At 36.9% G+C, this 27,055-nt stretch overlaps 1 protein-coding gene across 4 annotated transcripts in view; it reads left to right on the forward strand.

Moving 5' to 3' along the window:
• The window catches only part of ADGRG6 (adhesion G protein-coupled receptor G6), a 142,685-nt gene that overhangs the window by 57,276 nt on the left and 58,354 nt on the right, over positions 1-27,055 (forward strand). For 3 of the 4 annotated variants that reach the window (XM_078447392.1, XM_078447395.1, XM_078447393.1), the window contains exons 3-6: positions 9,926-10,267; positions 14,387-15,010; positions 23,168-23,236; positions 25,717-25,800. In XM_078447392.1, the coding sequence (XP_078303518.1) occupies positions 9,926-10,267; positions 14,387-15,010; positions 23,168-23,236; positions 25,717-25,800 (1,119 nt within the window). The remainder of the gene's footprint in view (positions 1-9,925; positions 10,268-14,386; positions 15,011-23,167; positions 23,237-25,716; positions 25,801-27,055) is intronic. The other variant, XM_078447394.1, reaches the window with a different exon arrangement.

Consider the following 27,055-nt stretch of genomic DNA (forward strand, 5'->3'; position numbering starts at 1 on the left):
CAGAAGTGTCAGATATCTCCATGACTCTCCCGGAAGCTTCCTCCTGCTAAAGGGAGCAATTGAAGCTCTACTGTGTGTGAGGAACTGAATCTATCACCAAACTAGGGTTTTAGAACTAGAAGAGACATTTTTTTTTTTTTCCACACGTGGATACCAAGGCCTCCATGGCTAGTGACTAGCCCAGATCCCGTGGTTGGTTAATGGAAGAGTCAAGACCAGAGTCTACTGTGATCCACTTGTAGTATTACCAAATAGTCACATAAACAGATTATTTCAAGAAGAAGCCAATGTACTTTTCTCTCACCTGGCACAAAGTAATCACTCACCAAATTCTAGTGGTTATTATAGTTTTTGTAATTATCAATTCTCTGCTTCTGTGTATACGGAAGTATTGTTTGGCTTGTACTGAAATTTTAAAGAAGTATTTTACCTTCTTGGAAGGTACAATTTTAGATCTGGAGGGGATCTTGAGAGAGCTTCTAGTTCAGCATCACGAGTATATTGTTCTTGCCACAGTGTTGTTTTTCAAAAATAATAACAAACCATTTTTTATTAGATCTTTGATTTAGCTAGAAAGGAGTTGGAATAGAAGGTATCTTTTTAAAGTTTAATTTCAGAGAGTGTTGAACAAACTTAAGATCATCTATTTCTCTTCCTCCCTCTCTTTCAGACTGTCCTCTAATATATTATTCTTGAGATCTGTGTGCAAAGTTGACATTATATAAATATTTTGAAAAGTAATTAATTCCAGTGATGGATTAAGTTAAGGCAGTGAGACAGCATATTTAAACAACCTATTTATGTATAAAATGGAAACTCTTACTGAAAAAACATTTTTATTTTAAAAATCTATATTATGGAATTTTTACATCAGCCCTTATTACTAAAATGTTTACATAAAAAGTATTCCATAAAGGGACAAAATTATGCCAGTTGCGTCTATAATTTACTTTTCTCTAAGCTATCACTATTTAAATGGCTGTCATTTATATGTACAAGCCTGAATGTGTGTGTGTGTGTGTGTGTGTGTGTGTGTGTGTGTGTGTGTTTAATGCCCTGAAATTAAAGACTCATTTGGAAAAATTGAGCTACAGTGCACATTTACTCTGCCACTGCCATCTTCTTCCCAATATATTCTCCCAACTTATTGGGAGGGTAGGTTAAACCAAAACTTGTTCTAGCTATTAATTTCGGGTTCTTCACCTGCACCACATAACATGGAATAAATTGGAAGCAATAACTTTTCACTCCTACCTTCAACCCTGACCATCCTCCGATAACCATATGTAAAGATACCTAAGACAGAACTAGAAACGAATGAAAGTAGGGGCCCAGAAAATTGAATGAATGAACAAATGATCTGAAACATTGCTAACATGCTCCACTATTAATAACCACAATCACAGCACCAAAAACTAATGTTATTTGGGCATCTTACTGACAACCAAGTGCAGTCCTAGTATTTTATATGGATTATCTCATTAGCTGCATTCATGTGCTCAAGAAGTTAGTAATGTGCTGATGAGCCAATAATGACATCATTGCCTTCATGGCTATTAGAACTATAATTAGCTGTAATTAGGATAAGATATTCTCCACTTCTGTTGGTTTTATTTAGCACTATTTTTCTGGTTTAGTGCCAAAACAAACCAGTTTTACTTTGCAGCACTGCCTCGATAATCCATATGGAAAAGTTTTCTGTGACATTCTCAAGTGAAATGAACATTAGGTGGGTGCTTGTTTTTCATAGTTCCCTCAGTTTTTCGTCAGGGGTGATAAAACACGGAAGATCAGAGTAAGACAGATCTTCGATGAACATGGGATTGGTCGCTTTGCTGCTTTTATATCTTACCCATCGGCAGTTAGGCTCTGCTGCAGGAAGTCCCTGTAGAATTAGTCTTCCTACTGCTGGGACTGTTCTTTGCTCTCCCCAAATAAGCTGCCAGGGTAGTTCGCTGTCTTTTTCTTCTGGTCCTCTGTCAAGTCCCTTGAATGAGGCTGCAGTGATTCTTACAAGGATCTTTGTTCACTGGTAGTTTTCTGTGGTTTATGTATGCAAGAGTAAGGATTAAAAAAAAAAAGATCTGTGTTAAATACAAATCTGATTGTTTTGCTTTCCATAATTAAAACCTTTTCATTTTCTGCTTTTACTATAATTTTTCTTTTTTTTTTAGTGTGGCTTACAGAATTCTGCCTACCTTGATCCTTTATCTCCTCTTTCACCCCACTTTAGATACTACATTTCCACAAAACTAAACTCTTAAGTTACTTGAACAGTCAGCTAGCTCTTTTACCTGCTGGTCTTTGCACTTGTTGACCTACTGCCCAGAACACTTCTCTTTTTCTCCCCTGCCTCCCTCTTAACTTGGCCCACTTCCATGCTGCATATTTAGGTCTTAGTTTCTCTCATCTGTTAGAAATGGCACTGTTTCTACGAAGTCTACACCTAGGTGATTGCATTCATCTACCTGCTCTATCAGAGCAATTTGCACAGTGTGCTATTGCTATCTATTTATCTGTATTTGAAATAATCTGTATGTTCCATAAAGTCAGGGATTATATCCTGTCCACGATATGCTTGGTATTCCTAGCAGCCAGTACAGTGCCAGGTGCAGAGATGCTTACTTAATAAGTATTTATTGAGCGAGTTGATATGGGGATGGTAAGGGATGAGTTAGACAGTGTGAACAGGACAGTCTAGAGTGCTGTATGTGTCATTCAAAGAGGGCTTGTCCTTTTGGATCCCAGAGAAGATTTTGAGTTAGAGAAAACATTTTTGTCCTTACATTTGCATTTTCATAGATCTTTCTTGTAGTGATGTGGAGGATGAGTTGGAGGTGACAAGACTATTGACAAAGAGGCTAGCTACTGAGCTTTTGTCCAAGAGAGAAAAGATGTGAAACTTAAGCTAAGTAGCCATAGGAATGGGATAAGGAGATGAATTAAATAACCATGGATAAGATAATGTCATAGTCTTGGATAAAAATTCGAGAAGGCGTGGGAGAAAGAAGACAGAGGAGGATATTCAGAGGTCTAGTTTGGATGTTTCTTATGCTACTAACAACTATAAAGTGGATAAAAACAAATAATTTGAGGAATGGTGTTTGAATTGAGGGATCTATGAGACCTTCAAGTGGAGACATTGAGTAGACATTCACAAGTGTGGGTGTGGTGCTAAATAGGACATGCATGTCACCAGCATTTGAACATAATGAAGGCCTGGGTTTGGATGACATCATCCAGAGAGAATGAGTGTAGACATAGAAAAACTGAAGGGAGAGGAGAGCCCTGTAAAGTACTGCCTTGAGGCACACTTGGTTGTAAGGAACAGAAATCTACTAAAGCCACATAAAGAGAAGTGAGATGGTAGGTATAAATTCTCGTCATAGAATTCAATGAAAAGCCACAAAGAACAGCTCCTTCCATTGATTTCTGGACATGGAATGTTAAAATTAAAGTCTCTGTGCTTCTCACAGTTTTGATTTTCTCTCGCCTCTCTGTTTTCTACATCTGTTCTCTTTCTCTTTTCTCTGCCCATCAGTGCCCTTTGTTTGCAAGTGGGCAAGGTAGCCACTGTTTTTCAGTTTGTATAACTTTGGCATTCTATTTTTCATCATTCTCTGAATAAATTATCTGTGTCCCTAACTTCACTTTCTCAGAGAGAGAATCTGACTGAGTAGCTGAGACTGTGATTTGGTTCCCTTCAGGTCAGGGATCCTTCCCTGGGGTGATGGTTACCAATATGACTGCGTGAGATGTGGGAGGGGCAAATCCCTTTAGGAGAAGGTGTACGCACGGAGATTGTGACTGGCTTCCATAGTATGTTGTGATTTAAGGGAGTACCTCTCAGATTTTGATGTACTTATGAGTCACCAGAATATCTTTTGTAAAATACAGATTTTGTTTTGTAGGTCTGGTTGATTCTGTGTGTCTAACAAGCTCCAGGTGATGCTGAAACTGTGGGTCTGAGAATCACGCTTGAAATAGAAAAGATTGTGAGGGCAGTTAGAGCAGGTGCCTGCTGAGAGAGGGCTGAGAGAAGGGCAGGAGGAGAATAAGGAGAAGGTAGGAACTATGAGTGAAAAGACTACTCAAGAATCTGGGAGTGTTCAGAGACATCAAGTGTTGAAAAGGGTGAGTGAGATAAAATTGGAAGCCGCTATAATATAAACAATCTGAACAATGTTGTGGATTATTTTCAGCAGTGTTCAGAAGCCTATGTATTAGAGAGGAAGAAGGTCCATGGTTGGATTAATACAGAGTTGGGGTTTGCAGTGCAGGAATATGGAAGGGGATTAGAGACTTGAACATACTAACCAGAAAAGATAGATTAAGTGATCGGGCCTACAGCTTTAGGTTGTTTCAAATTATGCATTGCCTTTAGATTGTTTTTTGTTTGTTTTGTTTTTTAAACGCTTGGAGAAGGATTCAACCACTGGTTAAGAGAGAACAGTTTCCCATGAACATGTGTGTGGGTGTGTGTGCATATGCATGCACATGTGCTTGTGTGTTTAATCCTCTTGCAAGGGAGATATAGCTACATAATGAAGTGAATCTGGAAGCCTTTCCATCATTTCACTCATTGGTTCAGAAAATATTACCTTTCAGAGTTACGTATGGAATGTTCTTAATGCTCCAGTGGTTATGGAAAGGCAAGACTTGAAGTTTAAACATGAACAATACTATAGAAGATAGAAATGTATCTGAAGGTGTGGTGCATATGAATCGCTTTGAAGATTCAAAAAAAAGTTGTCAAGCTTAATGGTGCTTCATCAAGGAACTTTCAACTTCTTGTTAATTTTCTAGCCATATCAGACTTAACTGATTCAAGTAAAATGGTACCCTTTTGAACTAATGTGCAAGTCATTGCGATAGCTTCATATTCGTGGTGCCTCCAAAGAATGTTTTGAGGCTGAAACATCACAGTGGGAAATCAAACCATTTTCTGGTTAGCTCTGGGGAAACCAGTATTTTAGGAGGACTTTGGGAGTGAATTGATATCCTTGCTTGGCTGCTGGAAATTCCAGCAGGAGATTGGAATGACCAGTGTAACCCTGGTTTAGGAGGGATCCTCCCGTCCGTGGAAATGCCGTCTTTGAGTGTAGGGTTTGCAGAGGCGGGGTGGGGCAGGCTGGGGAGGGGGAGCTTGCCAAGTGTTTCACATTGACAGAAACACAGATGTCACAGCCAGACTGCCTTCAGATTCTTTGCTGTCCTGAAAAAATATGCACAGAGGCCTGAAATCACTTAAATTTAAACACTTCACTGTAATGACTCTGTATTATGTATAGTTTTGTATATTATCAGTCAATCAATATATGCCAGCATCTAAAGTATTATTTCTATTTGACATTTTAGCAGCGTTACATCTGGCAGCATTTTACTTGATCTGGAGCAATCCTGTGTGGCTCTTCCTGGCTTTGTGAAGGGTTAGGCATTAGAACCGATCCTGGAATTCTCAGTGGTTGGCCTTTACACGTCATCTTCAGAAACCACCACGGCTACTAAATATTTTAAACCTTTTTAAGCAACTAATAACCTTTATTCATTAGAATGTAATTTATTCACATAGATAATTCAAACAATGACTCCAGATGGATGCAAACTGAACAGGCGACTTAAGCATCATTTTCTGGAGATGGTTTTCACCAGCTAGGTTTTCCAGCAAATTCATCAGCGACAGTTTTATACACATTCAAATAAAAAAAAAAAATAAGATTTAAGTGTATGCATTTTGTTCACCACTTAACACATTATAGGAAAACCAGTTATCCCATCTACAGATCTGTGTTGAAAGCAGCTAAAATGGATTTCTTTTGATTTATCTTTTGGAGCCGGATACTCCTGCCTTAGATTTTAAAGAACATACTATTTGAGTTACAGGCAAGTACTTGAAACCAGGTTGGAGTAAGAATCCAAATCTCTGAGATTTAAAAAAAAAAAAAAAAAACAGCAGAACCAAAGATAACGATTATTAAATCTGGATCCAAATGCTCTTTATAAATCGAAGTAGGCTTTGGCATGACTGGGAGGTTTTCAATCTTAGATTGGAATTTCTTTGAAGAATAAAGTTTTGCAAAATAAGGGAAATAAGTGTAAGTAAATTCTTGCTAAACCCTGTCAGGCATAGGCAAGAGCTAGGGGTGGTGTTTGGTTTGTTGTTTAGATTACTGGAAAACTTTGCTTGTATAAATTTATAGGTGTGAATATGTTACTGTATCCGTCTTTGAAAACCATTGAGCCAGATATTTTGAGTTGAGTATTGTTTAGAAAATATGTTAACTCTGGTTTTACCAAGACCTCATTCAGTGGCTACTTCAGGAGCCATCTTTTTAAGTAGGTGTGCCTTTAAATTTTTTTTTGTTTAACATTTATTTATTTTTGAGCGACATAGAGAGACAGAGCACAAGCAGGGGAGGGGCAGAGAGAGAGAGAGACACAGAATCTGAAGCAGGCTCCAGGCTGTGAGCTGTTAGCACAGAGCCTAACATGGGGCTCGAACCCATGACCTGTGAGATCATGACCTGAGTGAAGCTGGCCATTTAACCGACTGAGCCACCCAGGCACCCCTTACTTAAGTAGCTATGCCTTTAAGAGAGAACTAATTAATTTCTTTAAAAAAAATGTTTATTTATTTTGAGAGAGAGAGAGGGAGAGAGCGTGCAAGCATGGGCAGGGGAGGGTCAGAGAAAGGGAGAGAGACAAAATCCCACAACTGCTCAGCACTGTCAGCACAGAGCCCATTGCTGGGCTCAATCCCATGAACCATGAATCATGATCTGTGCTGAAATCAAGAGTCAGATGCTTAACTGACTGAGTCACCCAGGCATCCCGAGAGAGAACAAATTAATTTCTTAATGAACTAGTTCATTGTATAGGAATCAATTAATCGTGACATATGATTGCTCTAAATGGGCAAATTCAAATCACCATATTTTAGACTACCTAGTATTCTTTACTAAAATATTTCAAAATTAGTTTCTTAAAATATATTGATATCAGGGTGATTACACTATGTTTAAGAAATTGCCCATTAGAAAACATTGTCTCTTAAAATAGTATTTGAGCCCACCACTTTGCTGTCTTTTGTTTAGTTGTGGAAATTTTTTTTTTCCCTAGGAAAACACTAGACTTACATTCAGAAGAGCTGGTTTGAATCTTGGTCCTCTTATCAATTAGATGTGTAACTCTGGGCAAGCTACATAATCTGTATCAGCCTTATTTGTTTCATCTGAAGATAGAGGTGGTATTAATTCCCAGGGTTGTTATGATGTCAGATAGTATATGTGAAAGCCCTTTACCGTGAAGTTATCTATAAATATGATTAACATGATGATACTATACCTAGTTTAACCGATTTTTCATCCAGCTAAAATAATCTCTATTTAGTAGCACTATCTCTAAATGCTATCTTGCAACTATAGATGAAAATCATACAGAAGAATGCTGTAAATATTTTTTTTTAAATAGATATTATGGGTGTCTTCCCTTTCTCTTTTTCATCCTAAAGAGGGCCTAAGGGAAAAAGAGATTCTATTAAAGTGGAGTGCTGTTTTTTTTCCTCTCTTAAATTATTGATGCACAGATTTTGTGTTATAGTAATGATTAATAATAGTTAACATTTATATAGTGCTAACTGTGTGACTCCAAGGACCTTGCATTAACCTATCTAATCCTCTCAATAACCTTGGGAGGTAGGTGCTTTTATTGTTGTGTGAAGATAGTGAAACTGAGGAGATTAACTTGTTTGAGATTACAGCGTCCAGATTGAATTTTCCTATACCTTTCATTCAGATCTTAGAGAAGAATTTGACCAAAAATATGTACATCAGGCTAAAGGAATTCATGAACAGTATTGGGTTTTGGATGTAGTGGATAGCATTTTATTTTGGAAAAATGCTGTTGTTTCATGCATGTTGAGATGACACAGAGATTGTATCTTATTTTCTTTTCTCTTTTTCTTTTTTAATCTTCAGTGCCTTTTACTGGATACATTCCTGTTAATCTATTAGGATTATTTCTCTCTCTTGAGCCCAAGGTACAGTAACAGGAAGCTAACGTGTCAGGCCCAGTGTTCTCAGTCCTATACTATGAGTGAAATAACTGGAAGAAAGAGCCCTAAAGCCCCATCCAAAGAGATATTCCAGAGTTCATGCATGCTGTCTTTTTCTGACTTAGACTTTGTTTGGCTTATACCGTACTTCATCCTTCTTTAATTGAGACATGTTTCCATTGATTTAAGTTATTCATTTATTTGTTCATAAATTTAACAAATTTTATTGAAAGTCTCCCATGCACCAGGGATGCCGTGAGGTCCTGAGGAGTAAGACAGTGAGTATAACAGTACATACTCTACTTGTTGGGCTCAGAGAAGCCGACAAGAAGCAAATAATGTCACAAGTGGAAGTAATACACTGCTCTGATTAAAGCTACAAAGGAGACGAATGTGGTGGCTCAAGGATGGATGAGAGAAGGCATTTGGCCAACACTTAGTGATCATAAATTGTTTTCCTCTGTCTTCAGCCCTGTACAAGACAATGGAGACCCAGGGAGGAAAAGCAGAGGGAGGGCAAGTTAGAAAGAATTGATGGGGAACAGAGTTGTCAAGGATACAGCACATAACACAAGGTGGCCACAGGGGAAAGAAAAAAGAAAAACCTAACTTGAGCAGTGTAGTATATCTGATAAGTCCTTGTTTCTTTCACTGAATCATGGAAGAATAAGCAGTATTTGTAGTAACTACCATGTTCAAGAAAAGTTATTGCATATTTTATTCAACCCAGTAAAAGAGGGAGGAGTACAATACATTTAGAGTGATTTCCATTAACATGGCCAAAGCATTTTACTGTTTGAAAGTGTAAATGTCAGTTTTATGGCACTTTATTTATCCAGAATGTTGAATACATGAAATTACCGCCTACATTTATACAACTATAGAAAGAAACGTGAATATTAATTGCAAAAGCATGACTAGATAGAAAGACAGTAGACCTTGGTTTCTGGTTCCAACTGGTGATTATGGCCTGGAGAGCTAATAGTTGAGAAATACGTGATTTCTTTACTTTTCTTCCTACCTCATATTACCTTCTGTCATTATATTGTATTATTTATTTGGGCCCAAAACTGAATTGTAAGAATCATTCTGGCATAGACTTTGTCCTTCTTGTTGACTAATCTATACTATTTAGAATAGTGCCATATAACAGGCACTCAATTATTATTCACTGAATGAATGAGAGATAATCACACAAGTATATACGTAACAACTGTAATGAACAAATGAAACAAGTGAAAGCATTTTCAAAACTATAAATATTCCACACATGCAAGGTGATGGCTATTTGAATTTTAGAAAAAAATACAATCTGCCCGAAGATAACTTGTTTGCTTGTTTGTTTATTTTGTATTGGTAGCTTTCTCTTTAAACATGTATTTCCTAAGTATTTATCTTCCCTTATATCTGTGGTTATAGTATTGACTTCTACCTTTGCGTTTCTATAACTCCTTCCACCTTGGTTCAATTACTCTCTAGAGTAGAAATGCTTAACCTGGGCCAGTGCACCTTTGGGAAATCCATTGTTGCCTCTTGAGGCCTCATATACTCCCTAGAACAATGTACTGGCTTTCATGTGTTTTACTAGAAAGAGTTCCTGTAACTTTTACCAGATTCTTAGAGTATATGACCCTCCCTCCCTGCCAAGTTTAAGAATCATTGCTCTAAAACTTTGTATTTTTCTTTTACTTTTTTGTTCCTTTCTTGCTTTTTCTCCTTGAGATGGCTTCATTCTCCTTTTATTTTTCATGGTTATATTTTGGTATTTTCAAATGTTTACTATTTGATTGTCCCCAGTGTGTGGTATTCTTGGTTTATTGTATGCCTCTAATCCCCACCCTTGTCTCTGTTTCTCTTTTGTCTGGCCAACAGTGTGGGGCTGTGCCAACTGCAGAGTCATCCTATCCAACCCTTCTGGGACATTTACTTCTCCGTGCTATCCTAACGACTATCCTAACAGTCAGGCTTGCATGTGGACCCTGCGAGCCCCCACCGGCTATATCATTCAGATAACGTTTAATGATTTCGACATTGAAGAAGCTCCCAATTGCATTTATGACTCATTATCCCTTGATAATGGAGAGAGCCAGACTAAATTTTGCGGAGCAACTGCCAAAGGCCTATCGTTTAACTCCAGTGCGAATGAGATGCATGTGTCCTTTTCAAGTGACTTTAGCATCCAGAAGAAAGGCTTCAATGCCAGCTACATCAGAGGTATGTAAACCAAAGACGACGCCAACCTTCTGCTTTCATTTAGCATGTTCTACAGTAAACACAAGGACCAGAAGACAAGAGTTACGCTCTTTTATGTGAATGTGAATGATTAGGATTAGAATTTAATGGCAAGAATCTGTTAATATCCTTCAGCATTCTCATTAGCAATATATAGTTACCAGATCCAAAATCTGGTTACAGTAGAGCTGAATTCTTTTATATTGTTTATATGCAGAGCATTTAAAGGCTGCTTGGAAGATATTGTAGATATTCCACAGCTAATAATTAAAAGCTGTACTTCTAACATCACTGAACATTTAAATTTTCCTATTCAGAAATCATTTTATTTTAGGCTTTTAAGATGCTGCCTTTTTGGGGCGCCTGGGTGGCGCAGTCGGTTAAGCGTCCGACTTCAGCCAGGTCACGATCTCACGGTCCGTGAGTTCGAGCCCCGCGTCAGGCTCTGGGCTGATGGCTCGGAGCCTGGAGCCTGTTTCCGATTCTGTGTCTCCCTCTCTCTCTGTCCCTCCCCCGTTCATGCTCTGTCTCTCTCTGTCCCAAAAATAAATAAACGTTGGAAAAAAAAAAAAAAAAAAAAATTTAAAAAAAAAAAAAAAAAAAAAAAAGATGCTGCCCTTTTAAGGAACTATGCTATGGAACAAATATAAAAAATTAGCATATAAATTAAAGTTAGTTATTTATAACTTAAGCTAATAAACAACATAGCCTGAGGAAAACACCTTAAAAATTTCTTTTTTTTTTTTTAGTTGCTTAAAATTTTTTTAAATTGTGGTAAAATACATATAACATAAAATTTATTATCGTAAAACAGTTTTAGGTGCACAAGTCCGTAGTGGTAAGCATATTCATACTGTTGTGCAACAAAGCCACAGAACTTTTTCATCTTGCAAAATGGAAACTCTGTCCATAGAACAGCAACATCCCATTTCCCCCACTCCCAGCCCTTGACAAACACTATACTTTCTGCTTAAGAGTTTGAATGCCCTAGACTATAAGGGGAATCATATAGTTTTTGTCTTTTTGCGACTGGATTATGTCACTTAGGATAATGTCTTCAAAGTTCATCTATGTTGTACCATAAGTCAAGTTTTCTGTCCAGTCTAGGGCTGAATAATATTCCCTTGTATGTACATACCACAATATCTTTATACATTTATCCATTGAGGGATGCTTGGATTGCTTCCACCTGTTGGCTATTGTGAATAAAGCTGCTACGAACATAGGTATACAAATATCTCTTCAAGGGGTACCTGGAAAGCTTAGTTGGTTAAGCTTCTGACTTCGGCTCAGGTCATGATCTCACAGCTTGTGAGTTCGAGCCCCGCACTGGGCTGTGTGCTGACAGCTCAGAGCCTGGAGCCTGCTTCGGATTCTGTGTGTCTGTCTCTCTGTCTTTCTCTGCCTCTCCCCTACTTGCGTTCTGTCTCTCTCTCTCTCAAAAATAAGTAAACATTAAAAAATTATCTCTTCAAGACCCTTCCTCAATATTTTTGGATATAGCCAGAAATGGAATTTCAAGATTATATGGTAACTGTAATCTTAATTTTTTAAGGAACCCTCTTACTGTTTTTTAATGAACCAACTGCAGTGGCTGCACCATTTTACTTTCCCACCAGCAGTGCACAGAATTTACAACTTCTTCACATCCTTGACAGCACTTGTTATTTCCTGGGGTTTTTTTGTATGTTTGTTTGTTTTTTATTTATTTATTTTTTAACTTGTTTTATTTTTTTATTTTTTTAAATTTACATCTAAATTAGTTAGCATATAGTGCAACAATGATTTCAGGAGTAGATTCCTTAGTGCCCCTTACCCATTTAGCCCATCTCCCCTCCCACAACCCCTCCAGCAACCCTCGGTTTGTTCTCCATATTTATGAGTCTCTTCTGTTTTGTCCCTCTCCCTGTTTTTATATTATTTTTGTTTCCCTTTCTTTATGTTTATCTGTTTTGTCTCTTGAAGTCCTCATATGAATGAAGTCATATGATTTTTGTTTTTCTCTTACTAATTTCACTTAGCATAATACCCTCCAGTTCCATCCACGTAGTTGCAAATGGCGAGATTTCATACTTTTTAATTGCCAAGTAATACTCCATTGTATATAAATACCACATCTTTATCCATTCATCCATCGATGGACATTTGGGCTCTTTCCATACTTTGGCTATTGTTGACAGTGCTGCTGTGAACATGGGGGTGCATGTGTCCCTTCGAAACAGCACACCTGTATCCTGTGGATAAATGCCTAGTAGTGCAATTGATGGGTCATAGGGTAGTTTTATTTTTAGTTTTTTGAGGAACCTCCATACTGTTTTCCAGAGTGGCTACACCATCTTGCATTCCCAGCACCTTAAAAATTTCTAATGAAAGGAAAAAATATATTTCTATCAAATGTATTTCCCAGATTCTGGCATATCATAACATTTGAATAATCTTGGTCTCTCTAAAGCCTCTCTTTACTTAAGGAAAACTCAGGATTCAAGACTAGCTTCTTAAGTAAATATCATGAATGAAAGAAAGAACAAAAAAGAAAGGCACCATTATGAAAATGACTGACCCTCATTATTATAAACTTGGGTTTTGGTGGTAGAGTTATTTACTGTTTGTGAGTCACAATCACAAATGTGATTCACATTAGGTGTGTGTGTGGTTAATTGGAAAACATGTGCTTTAATTTTTCACATAATGTTTTCAAAATTATAAAACCCTACAGGAAATTAGAAAAAAAAAGAAGCAAGTTAGAATTATCCATACATCTGTCATCTAGGCAAAACTACTAATAAAACATTGATGGACATATTTCTTTCCAGCCCTTTAAACAATACATGTAGTATACTGGGTTCATATTACGTAAGTATCCCTTTGGGTAAATAGACCTATAAAGTGCTTTATATTTAAAAAGTAGACTGAAATCCACAATTCTATTAAACTCCATCATGCAGTTTTTACTAGAATATTTACATGAAAATGACGCCTTTACCATAGACCTATATTAAAATCTATTCAATCTAGCATTCCTTGAAGCCAGCATTAAAGAGAATTTTTGAGGAGAGCTACTTCTGTCTCAAACCAGTACATGTTTCACAGTGTCTATTATATTAACATAGGGTGAAATCCATTGTATTACTTAATAATTTCACATGTGTCACAGAAAGACTAGGCTAACGCATTTTATTTTGACTATATTATGCAGATGATAATAATCATTATTAGTAATCAGTAACATTAGTAATCAGTCCTAGCTCTATATTGATTATAGCAGGCACTGTTCTAGTGCTTTCCAGGTATTATTTGATTCCTATTGACCACGTGTGCAATAGGTGTCACCGTCCTTCATTTTATGGATGAGGAGAAGAAGGTAGAGAGAGGTGGAGTAACGTGTCCAAGGTCACATTGCATTTTGTGGAGGAGCTGGGATTGGAGGTGGCTGTGTCGCCCTTTTTACCTCTGCCCCTTGCTGTCCCTCACAAAGGAACTCAAATACCCAGCTGTAAAGTAAATATAGCTTAAAATTCCATTTTTATTTTTACTTTTTTACTAGACTGCCTCTCCTTCATAGAATTATCTTTACCTTTGCTCCTGAAATAGCCAGGTGATGGGGAAAATGAATAGGATATGGGGTCTCTGAAGGGGAGAGGGTAGCAGAGGACGGTTTGGGAAGAGTAAAAGGCAATAATTGTTAATGAAAAAAAGAACTATTAGCTATTACGTTTAGAAATTATTTGAAAACTAATATATTTTTGAAAATTTTAATGTATAAACAGCTTTCCTGAAACAGTAGTTTCCTGAATTTGGGTTTTTGGGATTTTCTTTTTCAGTTCAGGGATTAAAAAAAGATACTTATCAACTGGGTTGGCTATAACTCAGAAGTTTTGCTGTGAGATCCCACATACTCTAACGATTAGAGTTACTATGGATGGGATTACATTTAGTTTTACTGATATAAGGTAATGGGTTTGTGACAGTCATGAAGGAGGTGTGAGGCAAAAGTCAGTTGATCCAGAGTGGTGGGGGTGGGAGGGCATATCAGATGTTTTGCATCTCATTAGTTCATATTTGACGTTAATACATTTTATGTGTTATTATGTTTTGTCCTAGTTGCTGTGTCCTTAAGGAACCAGAAGGTCATTTTACCACAGACACTAGACAGTTATCAGGTATCTGTTGCCAAAAGTGTCTCTATTCCAGAGCTCAGCGCTTTCACTCTCTGCTTTGAAGCAACCAAAATTGGCAAGGAAGACCATGAATGGACAGCCTTCTCCTACTCAAATGCGTCCTCCACACAGCTACTCAGTTTTGGAAAGGCCAAGAGTGGTTACTTTCTTTCTATTTCTGGCTCAAAATGCTTCCTAAACAGTGTGTTACCTGTAAAGGATAAAGAAGACATTTTCACAGAAAGCTTTGAGCAGCTCTGCATCACTTGGAATAATTCCCTGGGCTTTATTGGTGTAAATTTCAAAAGAAACTATGAAGCAGTTCCCTGCGATTCTACCATTAATAAAGTGATTCCTGGAAATGGGAAATTGCTGTTAGGCTCCAGTGACAATGAGATTGCCTCTCTAAAAGGGGACATTTATAACTTTCGACTTTGGAATTTTACCATGAATTCCAAAATCCTCTCTAACCTCAGCTGTAATGTGAAAGGGAATGTGGTCGACTGGCAAAATGACTTCTGGAATATCCCAACCCTAGCTCTGAAAGCAGAAAGCAACCTAAGCTGTGGTAAGTCTGGGCATATTCACACTTCGTTTTTTAAAGCATTGTTCTATGGATGTTGGTCAACAAGAAATTATACATAAACACACACCATATACATATATATATATATATATACACACACACACACACACACACACACACACACACACACACATATATATGTATATATAGGTAGTTGTCATTAATGAGCTTTTTTTTTTAATGTTTATTTTTGAGAGACAGAGTATGAATGAGGGAGAGGCAAAGAGAGAGGAAGACACAGAATCCAAAGCAGGCTCCAGGCTCTGAGCTGTCAGTACAGAGCCCAGCGTGGGGCTCGAATGTATGGACTGTGAGATCATGACCTGAGCTGAAGTCGGATGCTGAACTGACTGAGCCACCCAGGTGCCCCTGAGCTTTTTAGTTTCTAAAATTTTGTATGCTCAGCCATACACAGCATACATTTGATTACAAACCATATTTATTCAATCAAAGCTTTTGGTCCTACCATATTAAAGTTTTCCTTATGTCATAAAATGTCACACAGTTTATCACTGATGTAACAAGAGTGGTAACTATGACACCTCAAATAGAAATGTTAACACCAGGACTGAAATAAAAGAAATTAATAAGTGATTGTTTTTAATCACAAAGATATCGTGAAAAGTTGATCTTTATGACATTTCTAGTACCTTATTTAAATAAACAACCACCACCTAAAAGAATGCTGTTTACTCAGCCAGGATAAAATACCAAAGATATCCATTTTATGGAAAAATCTTCGATAATCAGGAATTATCAATTTTTTCTTTGAGCTTTTTTTCTCTGTTTGAAAATGACTATTTGTCATCTGTTGCCCTTTATGGTTGCTCTTTGAGAGACTTAAATGTGATATTACTGGAAGTAGCTAAATGCAAAACATTTAGGAAAATAATTCTATGTAGCAACGTTATATTAAAATAGACTGCTATCAAACATTCTTTATGTGCATGAGTTAATTTTAGAAATCATTATTTTATTACAAGACTGATTAAAATACAAAAGTAGAAGTTTCATTATCACTTTTGAATGTCATATGACTAAATTGTTGATAATAGATACTTTTTAGTCACAGAGATAACTTTCCTTAAAAGAGGAAAGCAGTGGGGGTCGCCTGGGTGGCTCAGTTGGTTGGGCATCTGACTTCAGCTCAGGTCATGATCTCACAGTTCGGGAGTTTGAGCCCTGCATCGGCTCTGTGCTGACAGCTCAGAGCCTGGAGCCTGCTTTGGATTCTGTGTCTACCTCCCTGTCTGCCCCTCCTCTGCTTATGCTCTGTCTCTCTCTGTCTCTCTGACTCTCTCTCAGAAATAAACATTAAAATTTTTTTTTTTAAAAAGAGAGGAGGAGAATAAGGGGTCTAATATTAGAAAGAAATCCTCATGTGACTTTGGAGGGGATTTTACCAAAAATTCATTCCCGATAATTTGAACAAAGTGGGACCCATTTGAAGATCTGGAACCACCTCCCCAGTTTCCAACCGGTGTGTATCCTTCTGGGGAATTCTTGTCCCCTAACCCTCAGGGTAAGTCACTCATTGCTCTGTGTGGTCCATGGTACGTCTGCAAATGGTGGGAGGCTATTAAGTGATGTCATTGGAGAGATTATCTCCTTGTGGGTTGTTGGACAGAGGGTAAACCACAACCGTGTTCCAGAAGAAGACCGAAGAAGTTTGTAAAGGAGCTAATGGTGTTCCTCAGCATCCCCTCAGTCTGCTTAGCTACAGAGGATGTTCAGGGACTCCTGAGAAGTCTTTCACTCGGTGATGAAATGGAGAAGATCAAGTGTGTGGGTTTGGTGTGAGATGGTGAGCGGTGAGAGGGCAGTGATGTTCTTCCTTCATCCAGGGTGATTCTCTTTACTCCAGGGGCCTGTTTTCACCATAGCCCATTAAAAAGTCATAATACAGACCATTTAATAGTTGCCTTTCTATGGGGTTATGTTTGAGGACTGTGGCAACCAAAAAAAAATTTTGAGTAGATATATTAATAATTGCTTATACTTAAGTTATACACTTAATTTGAATACTCAGTACATATTATGTACTAGGTACTGTTTTAAGGTCTTTACACATATTAACTGTTTTCTACAACACAGATCCCATGATGTGGGTTTTATTACCAACCCCATTTTGCAGACGAGAAATCTGAGGCACAAAGAAATTAAGTAATTTATGCAGTGTTACTTCATTAATTAGTGGCCACGCCAGGACGTGAACTCAAAAAGTTAGGTTTTAGAGCTGTGCTCTCTTATAAATGTAAATTAGACCGTCTTTTGGAAAATGCAGCACTAGAAGGTGAGCCACACTAGAGTAGGTGAGCTGCTTCTTGCCTGGATGAGGAGTATGATGGTTCAGGTGTGATCGGTGGGAAAACACTAGCTTTCCAGCGTATGAACACTGTATTTGTTTTTTGGTTTTTTTTAGACATTTATTCATTTTTTTTTAGAGAAACAGTATGAGCGGGGAAGGACAGAGAGAGAGGGAGACACAGAATCTGAGGCAGGCTCCAGGCTCTGAGCTGTCAGCACAGAGCCCGATGTGGGGCTCGAACCCATGAACAGTGAGATCATGACCTGAGCCAAAGTCAGAAACTTAACTGACTGAGCCACCCAGGTGCCCCAACATTGTATTTGTTTTAAGCAAAATTAATAAGATTTCTTTCCTGTGTTGCTTCTTGGGTACATTAGTATGATAAAATGTGAAGGATATACATGGATTCCTAAACTTCTGTAAGAAATCCTCTAGACCAGAGGTTGGCAAACTAGGAAAGTTTTATTGCAACCCAACCATGCCTAAGAGGTTTTGTATTGTCTAAGGCTGCCTCTGGGCCACAGTGACAGAGTTGGTGATTGTGAGAGACAGAAACATGGCCCGCCATCCTGAAATTTTTCTGTCTGGCCCTTTAAGAGAAACTCTGCCCATCCTTAAAACTAGTCCAAAGAATCATGAGGGTCCAAGTTTCTGAAGCACATACTTGGGATGACACTGGAAAAGATCTGCTAGATCTCCTGGCCCACATGTAGTTAAACCAGCCACTTATGGGCTCATTTAGCCTTCAGACATTGATGATGGCAGTGGCCTTTACCTGTTATCCTTTATTTGTAATTGTTCCACATAATGCTTTTAAACAATGATTTATTACCAACATTAACAAATTAGACTTGAAATAAAGATAAATTTTTGGATTCTCTGGCAAACGAGAAACTAAACCTGGGTTAGTACTGGTGCCTGGCCAACACAACTCGGGGGAAGTGGTATCTGCTTCTTACAGAGGGAGGGGACTTCTCAACCCTTACCATTCTTTGTATTCTTTCCACGCCAACCCCCTTCCATCTTTAGATGGCCTTCTCGCATTTCTGCTTGGGAATCCCAACTTAAGCTAGTCTCTTCACTTAATATAAGGCAGGAAACTGAATTTTTTTTTAAAAAGTGGCCAAGGCAGTTGGTGAGCTAAAATGTAGATCTCCTCTCTCCCTTCCCCAGGATTCATTTATGGATATTCTTCAACACTGTCTTTACGATTCCTTTCCCAAGGCTTAGGATTACTGGAATGCATCAAACACATGCTTGGGTAACTTAGCCATCTGTAAGTTTTCAAAATGATTTCATTGAAAGAGCACAAGTTACAGAATCCGTGTATTTGAATTCCTTTAATTTTTATGGTGGTCCTCTTGACATTCCATGATGATGCAAACACCCCATTCCATGGATTCAGATATCCTGGGCTGTGTTTCAGGAGTCATAACAGGAGAGGGAGTTTCCTGCTGCTCAGTCATCAGCTTTGGGAGTTGAAGAACCCAAGTCACTTATTAACTGACAGGAAATACCTGTCACAGAGATCATATCTAAGCTTGTTAGCTATGCAGAACTTCAACACATAAAAAAGTTTGCTCTATTAACATTTTAACCTTTCTTTCTTTTTTTTTTTTTTCTGGAACATTTTGGCTTGCTCTTTGTGGTAACTAATTTCCAAAAACTAATGATCGGTACAGTAACCAATGGGAAAATAGAATTTCATGCCTGACATTCCATTGGACTGACAATATCTGTTAAATATGACCTTTAATTCCAGAATCAACTTGCGGTAGAGGAATGAATAGATTTTCCAAAGGTCTATTGCCGAGTAAATTATAATGTGAAAATACGATGGTAAAATAGAACTGATTCCATGTAACGTTAAAACATTCTGTCATTTGTTTCAAATAGTAAATATCCTAGCCTTCATATAATCAACGTATAATTAATTAATGTTTCAACAAGTTCAGAATTATACTTTTTTTGTTTTCCTACACTAGCCTCGTTGGGGAATTACACCTTAATTAAGAAATTTTCAGCAGGTCTTTTTTATTATTAACATAGTTAATCTTGTCAAGCCTTTTCCAGAAGGAAATGCTTTATTTAGCAGTAATTCTTTTTCATTTTATAGCATCATTCTTTTTCTTAGAACAATTTTATTAAGCATATTCAGTTTTATGACCTCTATGGATAGACGGTTTTCCTAGTGGACTCTTTAATTATAATGGCAAGTATTTGCCTGTGTTATGATTCAGTTTAGATACTGGCTAATGTCCATCAATTTTCACAAAGAACAGACAGTGCCTTCTATACCAGTTTTATTTATTTTACTGATGACTGCTCTTTCCTGAGGAGTGGTACAGTATAACTCCGTGAATAGTCCAAGTTCAAACAAACTACATTTAGTTAATAAGCATTTATTAACCACTTCCATTTATTAACTGCTTGTGGATGGAGAGATAAGACACAATTCTTAAGTACCCAACTTGGTTGTTATTCTTTTCTAGAAATTTTTGGGTTGGTACTGATTTTTCTTTTCACTTCCAGCATTTTGCGCTTAATTATCAAGGCTTCATCAACTCTTGGATTCCTACCCTCCCATTTTCAATTATTACGGTTCTGTCTTCCACAGCCATAAAATTCTGACTCATTGTTGGCTCCTTCCTTTCATCTCTAAAAAAAATTACTGAGTGTAGCATTTTTAGATAACTGAATTATTTTTTAAATAATAAAATAAAGATGAAATTACTTTATCTTTACAAAGGACTTTATTCTTTGAAGATGTCCAAACTCTTTATGAGCACAAATAGCTTCCAGAAATAATGTTGTTGTAAATATATTTATGAAAATTTATAAAATTCTATTTAGTAATCCTGCAAAGAGGACTTGAAAGCATTTTTTTTTTTTCTCAATGTTGCAACTCACTGAGGATTTAGTGCTACTGTTAATTGGATTATCATCGTGTAGAATGTCAGATGAGCTGTTAGGTGTGCATCAGTCTTTTTTACCACAACTTGTGTAAATAGTGACTCCTTTCAAAGCGGCAGGATTTGGGAAGAACAACAGAGAGAGAAGAAAGATTAATAGCTTTGCAGCTTTTCAGTGATTACGTTCCCCCCCTCCCAAGGAAATTCGGCTCTAAATGTTACAGTTACTATTAAGTAAATACCCTTAAAAACCTTTCTGGTATCCATAAACATCAGTGAACACACATAGGTCACATTTTGAAAATAATTCCTTGATACTAATTATATCATTATCCAGGAATGAGAATTGATTCTTCTTCCTTAACAATCTGGCCTATAAATATGTCCAGCTAGGAAAATTAATTGCGATAGTAACTTTTTTTATGCAGATGTGCTGAAAATGGAACCAGGTGGGAATAAAGAGTTTGTGTGCACTTTTTATATTTTAGGTATTTGTTTATGTAATTTGGTATATTTGTAATGGAAGCTTTCATTTATCAGTATAATTTCCTTTTGATTAAATTTGTCACTTGTACTTACACTATTTAGTCTTCAGATTTAATTTCTATTGCCATAGTGAATTGTCATAAACCAGTGTTTATTGAGTGTTTTATAATACAGTATCAATTTGCTAAACTGTGAGTACCCAAAAAAAGAACAACTGATCAGTTTAAATAGTGAGAAATGTTACTTTTTCCCTGACAAGGACGTCACATATTGGAACTTGCTATCATACAGTGAAACTGAGGAAATGTTAAAGAAAATTGTTAAATATCTTGCTCTAAATCATAACTCTTCTGATTTTCTTTCCTCATTTCTACCCTGAGTCCTTCAATATACTGCAGTGGAAGTGTAGTTAGCCTAGAAATTTCTTTCCCACAGCACTGTCTCCTTATCTTTCTTTGTCTTCCAGAGATACTGTATCATTGCCAGAAGTGGCCTAAGGAACCTTTGACTGCCAGCATTGTGCGTAATCTGAGCAGCACAGGAACTCCATCCAAGGGTCTCTCTCTCTCTGTCTCTCTCTCTTATGTTGCAGTGGCTGACATTTTCTCATTTTGAGTTTTAAAGATTTTTTTAATTTTCAGAAGTTCCTCACTAAAATGTAAGTGCCTAACAGAGAAGTGAGACTCTTCAAGAAGGGGGGAGAAGTTGAGTGTGATAAGTAAGAATAGTGGACAGAAAATATTGATGGTAAAATCCTACCTGAATCCTGACTAAGGCAAGACTCAACTTCTGCCTCTTCAGATGCCTTTTTCCATAGTCCATTTGTCTAAGTTTTCAATCTTTCAAACTCGCCCTCCCTGTCTCTGCTTCCTTTCATAGCCAACCTTCCTCTTTTTGCATTCACATCTCAAATGGCAGTCATTCGTTCTTCATTCCCACGCTACTGAAACTAATTCCTGTACAGCTACTACCAGAATTCCAATGTAAAGTTAAACATCTTCTCAGTTTTGATCATTCTTGACCTTTCTAGATACTTGACACAGCCACACCCTCTGTGAAACTTCTGTAAAACCACCTTCTACCAGAACTGGTTTTGCTTCTCAAATTTAGAGCTCTTTTACTTTTTAAATAGTATGATACTTAAATATAGGAATGTCTATGATTCCATCAAATCTACACTCTAGCTTGAGTCATCCCAGACACGTCTGTAGATTCTGTGGCATAGTTTCTTGGCTAGACCTCTCAACAAAAATGTGTACACCTGCCCGTGTTTTCAGATGTCACACAGGCACCTCATTTCTCATTACTGGACTTACCGTTCATTCCACCTCACCTAAGTTTTCTTTTAGTATTTCCTCTTTCCTTTTATGAGATTATGTACCAATTTCTCAAGCTGGAAACCAGAAAAATATCCCCTAGTCTATCCCCTAGCCTTCTCCTCCAATTAGTTACCAAATGTTGTACCTTCTATCTTCAGATGTCTTGTATCCATCACTTTCTTGCCATCCTCACTGTACTCAAGTCTGAATTACTAATAGTATTTATTATTATTGTATCTTCTCTTTTACCTGTCCATGGAGACTCAAAGGCGGTTTCAAATTTAAAATCTAATTTTCTTACTTAGTTTCTTTTCATAGTTTCCTTTAAGAAAGAATTCAAAATGTTATCAACCATTGATGATGCATCTAGAAATTTGTTCAGTAAAGCTTGAGTACCCATCTACTAGGTGTGTGGGATTCCCCAATGGAAGACAGAGCCCCACCGTTCATGGGGCCAGCATTCTATAAGGCCCTCCACAAGTATCTGTTACCTATATATCTGATCATTCCTACTCTACTCCAGTAATGCCATGTCACCCAGGTTCCCAGAACCTTTACTAGAAAATCAACTCTAAACTTCCTTCTTGCTGAGGATGTGTCAGTAAAAAAAAGTTTGAAATGAAAAGACACAGAGACCAATTTGAAGTCACAGAAGCATATTTCTGGGATTGCAAATAGCATACGCTGGTGCCTGTGAACCAGAAATATGCATTTTATGAATATTAATAACATCCAAATTCACTTTTGAAACTTACCTTTGATGTTTATATTACTTTATTTACATGAATTTCTAAATCTATTCTATGAAAAGGCCCTGGACTTTTTACACAAACTCTAATGGGCAGGAGCACTTGTCTTCCTTTCATCTGTGAAGTGTCAATAAATGGAGTTACAGATTTTGAGGGAAATGTTGGTAACTTGATTTTACATTTGTGGAAATGAAGACCCGCAGATTGAGAGACTTTCTTGATGTTGGAGTGTTATTGCTGGACACTTCTAGGTCTGCTCCTATTATGCCAACCAGAAGATTCATGGATTTTTTTTTTTTTTTCTTGGATAATGCCATTAAAGCTGAAATTTAGGTAACTTGTGTCATCCTTTTGTATTGATCAAGGTTCCTACCTGATCCCACTCCCGGCCACAGAACTAGCCAACTGTGCAGATCTGGGGACCCTCTGCCAAGGTAGGGAGCCAGCATTGTCCTCTGGACTCTGTGTCCTACTTGCTATTTTGGGTAATGTGTTTGAAGTTATTTTGATTATTATCTTAATTTTCACTTGAGAAGCCAAAGCCCAGCAAAACAGAAGAATTTCTGGCTGTGTCTTAGTTGTGTGGGTGCACAGTACATACACTGTGGAGAAAGAATGCATTCACACACTAGATGACCGTATTTCCATAAAGCATGAGGTTTTTTAAATGTGAATGATTATATGCTATTAAACAGGGATTTATTTAATTTTTTTCTCTTTTTATTTTCAAGATTATTGCAAAGGTCCGGTATAAATATAGTCACGCGCTATTTTGAAAAAAGTATTCATGTGCGACAAAGAAGGGGATAGTTAAGTTAAATATTCAGTTAAGCTTATGACAAGATTATAAGGCAATTTATGGTGTATAATATAACTTAAATATTAAGATGAAAATACTTATATTAAACTAATATTAATGTAATTGTATTATTATAATGCACATTGACTATATTATGGCCAGTATTCCAATTATATATCATTATTAGATAGTTGCATGCTAATAATATATAATTAAAGTCATGTAAGTTTTGAGATAATAATATAAATATTTTGCTTTAATTTTATCATTGCTCCTCCTAATTACTCATGACCCATTTCATCCATTTGTTCTATTAAATATTTCTTTATGACGTAGCATGTTCTATGTACCACATTAAGAATCATGACAGTGCCTTTGAAAAAGCTGGATCTCTTATTAAGAGAATCGGAGAATGATTCTCCGATTATAGAAGGGGTTATAGAAGGGCTTCGAAGTGGATCAAAACCTCAGCTCTCTTCTGTGGTTCTAGTGTAGGGGTAGATGTAATTCAGCATTATCTTTGCTTCTTTTCTGATACATTATTTCTTGATATCATTACTGATGAATAACCTAGAAAAATAAAGTCATTTGAACGACCTATAAAAATAAAGTCCTTATGCGGTGTCCACAATCGGCATAGTTTTAAAATAGTTCTATAAAATAGAAAGAAACATTAATTGTGCTTAGTTCAAGATCTGAAGGGTTTAAAATTTTTTTCTTTTAATCTGAGACGTCTATCGAACTGATTCCTGAGTCTCTGATGCTGGGCAGGAAAGCCCAGCATTTTCCCCCTCGTGTCCTGAGTGACCAAAAAGCATTTTCATGTTCATTGATGTATTTTGCACTACGATAAATATAGTTGATTGTCCATTATTTTAAAAAATAAATTCTTAAGCATTATTTATTATTTTGAAATGGAAAATCATTTTAGTTAAGGATGTATATTTTGAGTCAAAGAATTTAGCTTTCAGAAGGTAGTCATAATCACTTAAACGTTTTTAAATTTAGGTAATTGTAAATTGAGATATATAAGAAATGGCCATTGTACATACAAATGTACATCTAATACAAGCATACTTCTAAGATAAACTGATATTATTTTACTACATATATAACTCTTTGAGTCTCTTAGAAAGCTATGAAAGCACTACATAAAGGTTTAATCTTGGAAGTTTTAATAGTATAAAAAGCATAGCTATGACATAATTCCTTGAAAATGGCCTCCCTGTAAGGCTTGTCCTTATGAAATTCATTTTATCTGTCAATGTTTAGTAGAGTTACTGAGATCCGTAAATGGTTGATTCTATACATTTATATTCCATATAGTCTATACATTTCATTCTCTTTGTTTTGTTTACATTTATCTTCTCAAGGAGATATACATTTTCTTCTGAGACTTTAGTTCTCTAGCCTCAGCATATCAGGAAGACTAACTTAGTTTAGAAAGCTGACAGGTGAGGTGCAGACTGCCTTCTGCGACCTTTTTTTCTTTGTTTTTTTTGTTTTTTTTGTTTTTTTTTTTTAATTTTTTTTTCAACGTTTTTTATTTATTTTTGGGACAGAGAGAGACAGAGAATGAACGGGGGAGGGACAGAGAGAGAGGGAGACACAGAATCGGAAACAGGCTCCAGGCTCCGAGCCATCAGCCCAGAGCCTGACACGGGGCTCGAACTCACGGACCGCGAGATCGTGACCTGGCTGAAGTCGGACGCTTAACCAACTGCGCCACCCAAGCGCCCCTCTTTGTTTTTTTTTTAATACAAACTTAGGAAATCGAGTTCTAGAAAGATTGAATTAGTAAACCACTACGTGGTCATTAACCTGTTAATGGCAGACCTGGGTCTAGAACCTCGACGTTCTTTCTCCTGTTCCTTTGTGCCAACTCCAGACTCCTGTGCATTCTAATACCAAAGGCCATATGAAGTGATTCTTAATGTGCCATAGGAAGCATTGCTTCATTTTACGCATTATAACCCTAGAGTCTGTTGTAGTTAGTAGCAAGAAATGGTTCCTATTCCTCCTCTATATATTTTCAAGCATTAATTATAGATTGCTCATCCATATTAACTGTCATTGCTCCTTGCAAAATTACATCTCTCTCATCTTTATTACCAGCTACTGTAGACTCTCCTAGTACTACACCACCCACTGTCACCACTAACATGCCTGTTACTAATAGAATCGATAAACAAAGGAATGGTAAGAAATCATTACCTTTTATATTTGTAGTATGTCTGATGTGATAACAAATTGTATTCTAAGAGTGGGGATACCTAAGAGTCAAACAAAATTTCTGCTTGTGGAATAATTGGGAACATTTGTACGTTTGTAAGGTTAGTAAAATAAATCGATGTCCCTTGAATCCCTGGAGTTCCTTTTTCTAATGACCAGTGGAATGACCACATTTCCAGTACTACTCTCATGCACTTTTCGCTAACATTGCTTTCAAAGGAAGCTCTAAGAGAAAGGCACTTAATTAAAAGGAATTAATTTGCTTTATATGAAATATCTGAAAAAATATTCATGGTATTTTGTCAGACTATTCTCTTCACGAAACCAGTGTTTTAAGGAACTTTATAATTTCAAAAAAACTAATGCTGGTGATGTAATTTCTCACTGAAATCAACTTTTATGTTTAAGCATTGGTGACATTTAGATCAATTTATATGGTAATACGTTGCTGTTTTTATTTGTTGAAGAATAATGGTTAGAATGTGATTGCGTATCAACTAAGTCCATTTTTGGCTGACAAAATTTCAGTTAAGTGCCAATACTTCTTGACTTTTTTTCCATATATACTTCACTATATATATTATTTGTAATTTGCAAATATGGCAGTTAATAGGATATAAGATACGAGCAGGGAAAATGCCAGGTAACTTGAATTATTATTTAGTCTGCTACCTATATGGACCACATAGCCTTTTGGTAATTCGGAGTAAATGATTTAAGTTTCTTCTAGAAAAGAGAAATTCCAATCAGGTGACCACAGCATTGCCTTGAATACAGTAATATTCTCAAATATGAGCTATTAGAAACAAAGGAATTTTCTCAACCCCAACCATTTCACTTGTGAGGCCAAAACATCTGCAGTATATCACCAAGGACAAAAACCCAGAGAAAAGAAACCCACATAGTTCATTTTTTCTTTGGCTTTGGGGGTTATACCAACTTCCTCTGTAAGGACATTTAAATTGGAAGTATGGAATATTTTACATGAAACATAGATCTAAATTTCACTACAGTTATAAAGACATCGATTCAGGGAAGTGTTTATGGTTATTCTGGTAGTTACACCAAGGAGATTTATGATGGGGCAGACATTCCAGCAACCCCCAGGAAAAAGCAGCAACAGCTGAAGTTTCCAGTGCATATTTCACATGGACTCCAGCCAGTAGATGGGAATATTATAATTCTAACTAAGTATTTCGCTCTTTGTACGAACATACAAAGA

The sequence above is a fragment of the Panthera onca genome, chromosome B2 (assembly GCF_046562875.1).
Source record: "Panthera onca isolate mPanOnc1 chromosome B2, mPanOnc1 haplotype 2, whole genome shotgun sequence".
Taxonomy (NCBI): domain Eukaryota; kingdom Metazoa; phylum Chordata; class Mammalia; order Carnivora; family Felidae; genus Panthera; species Panthera onca.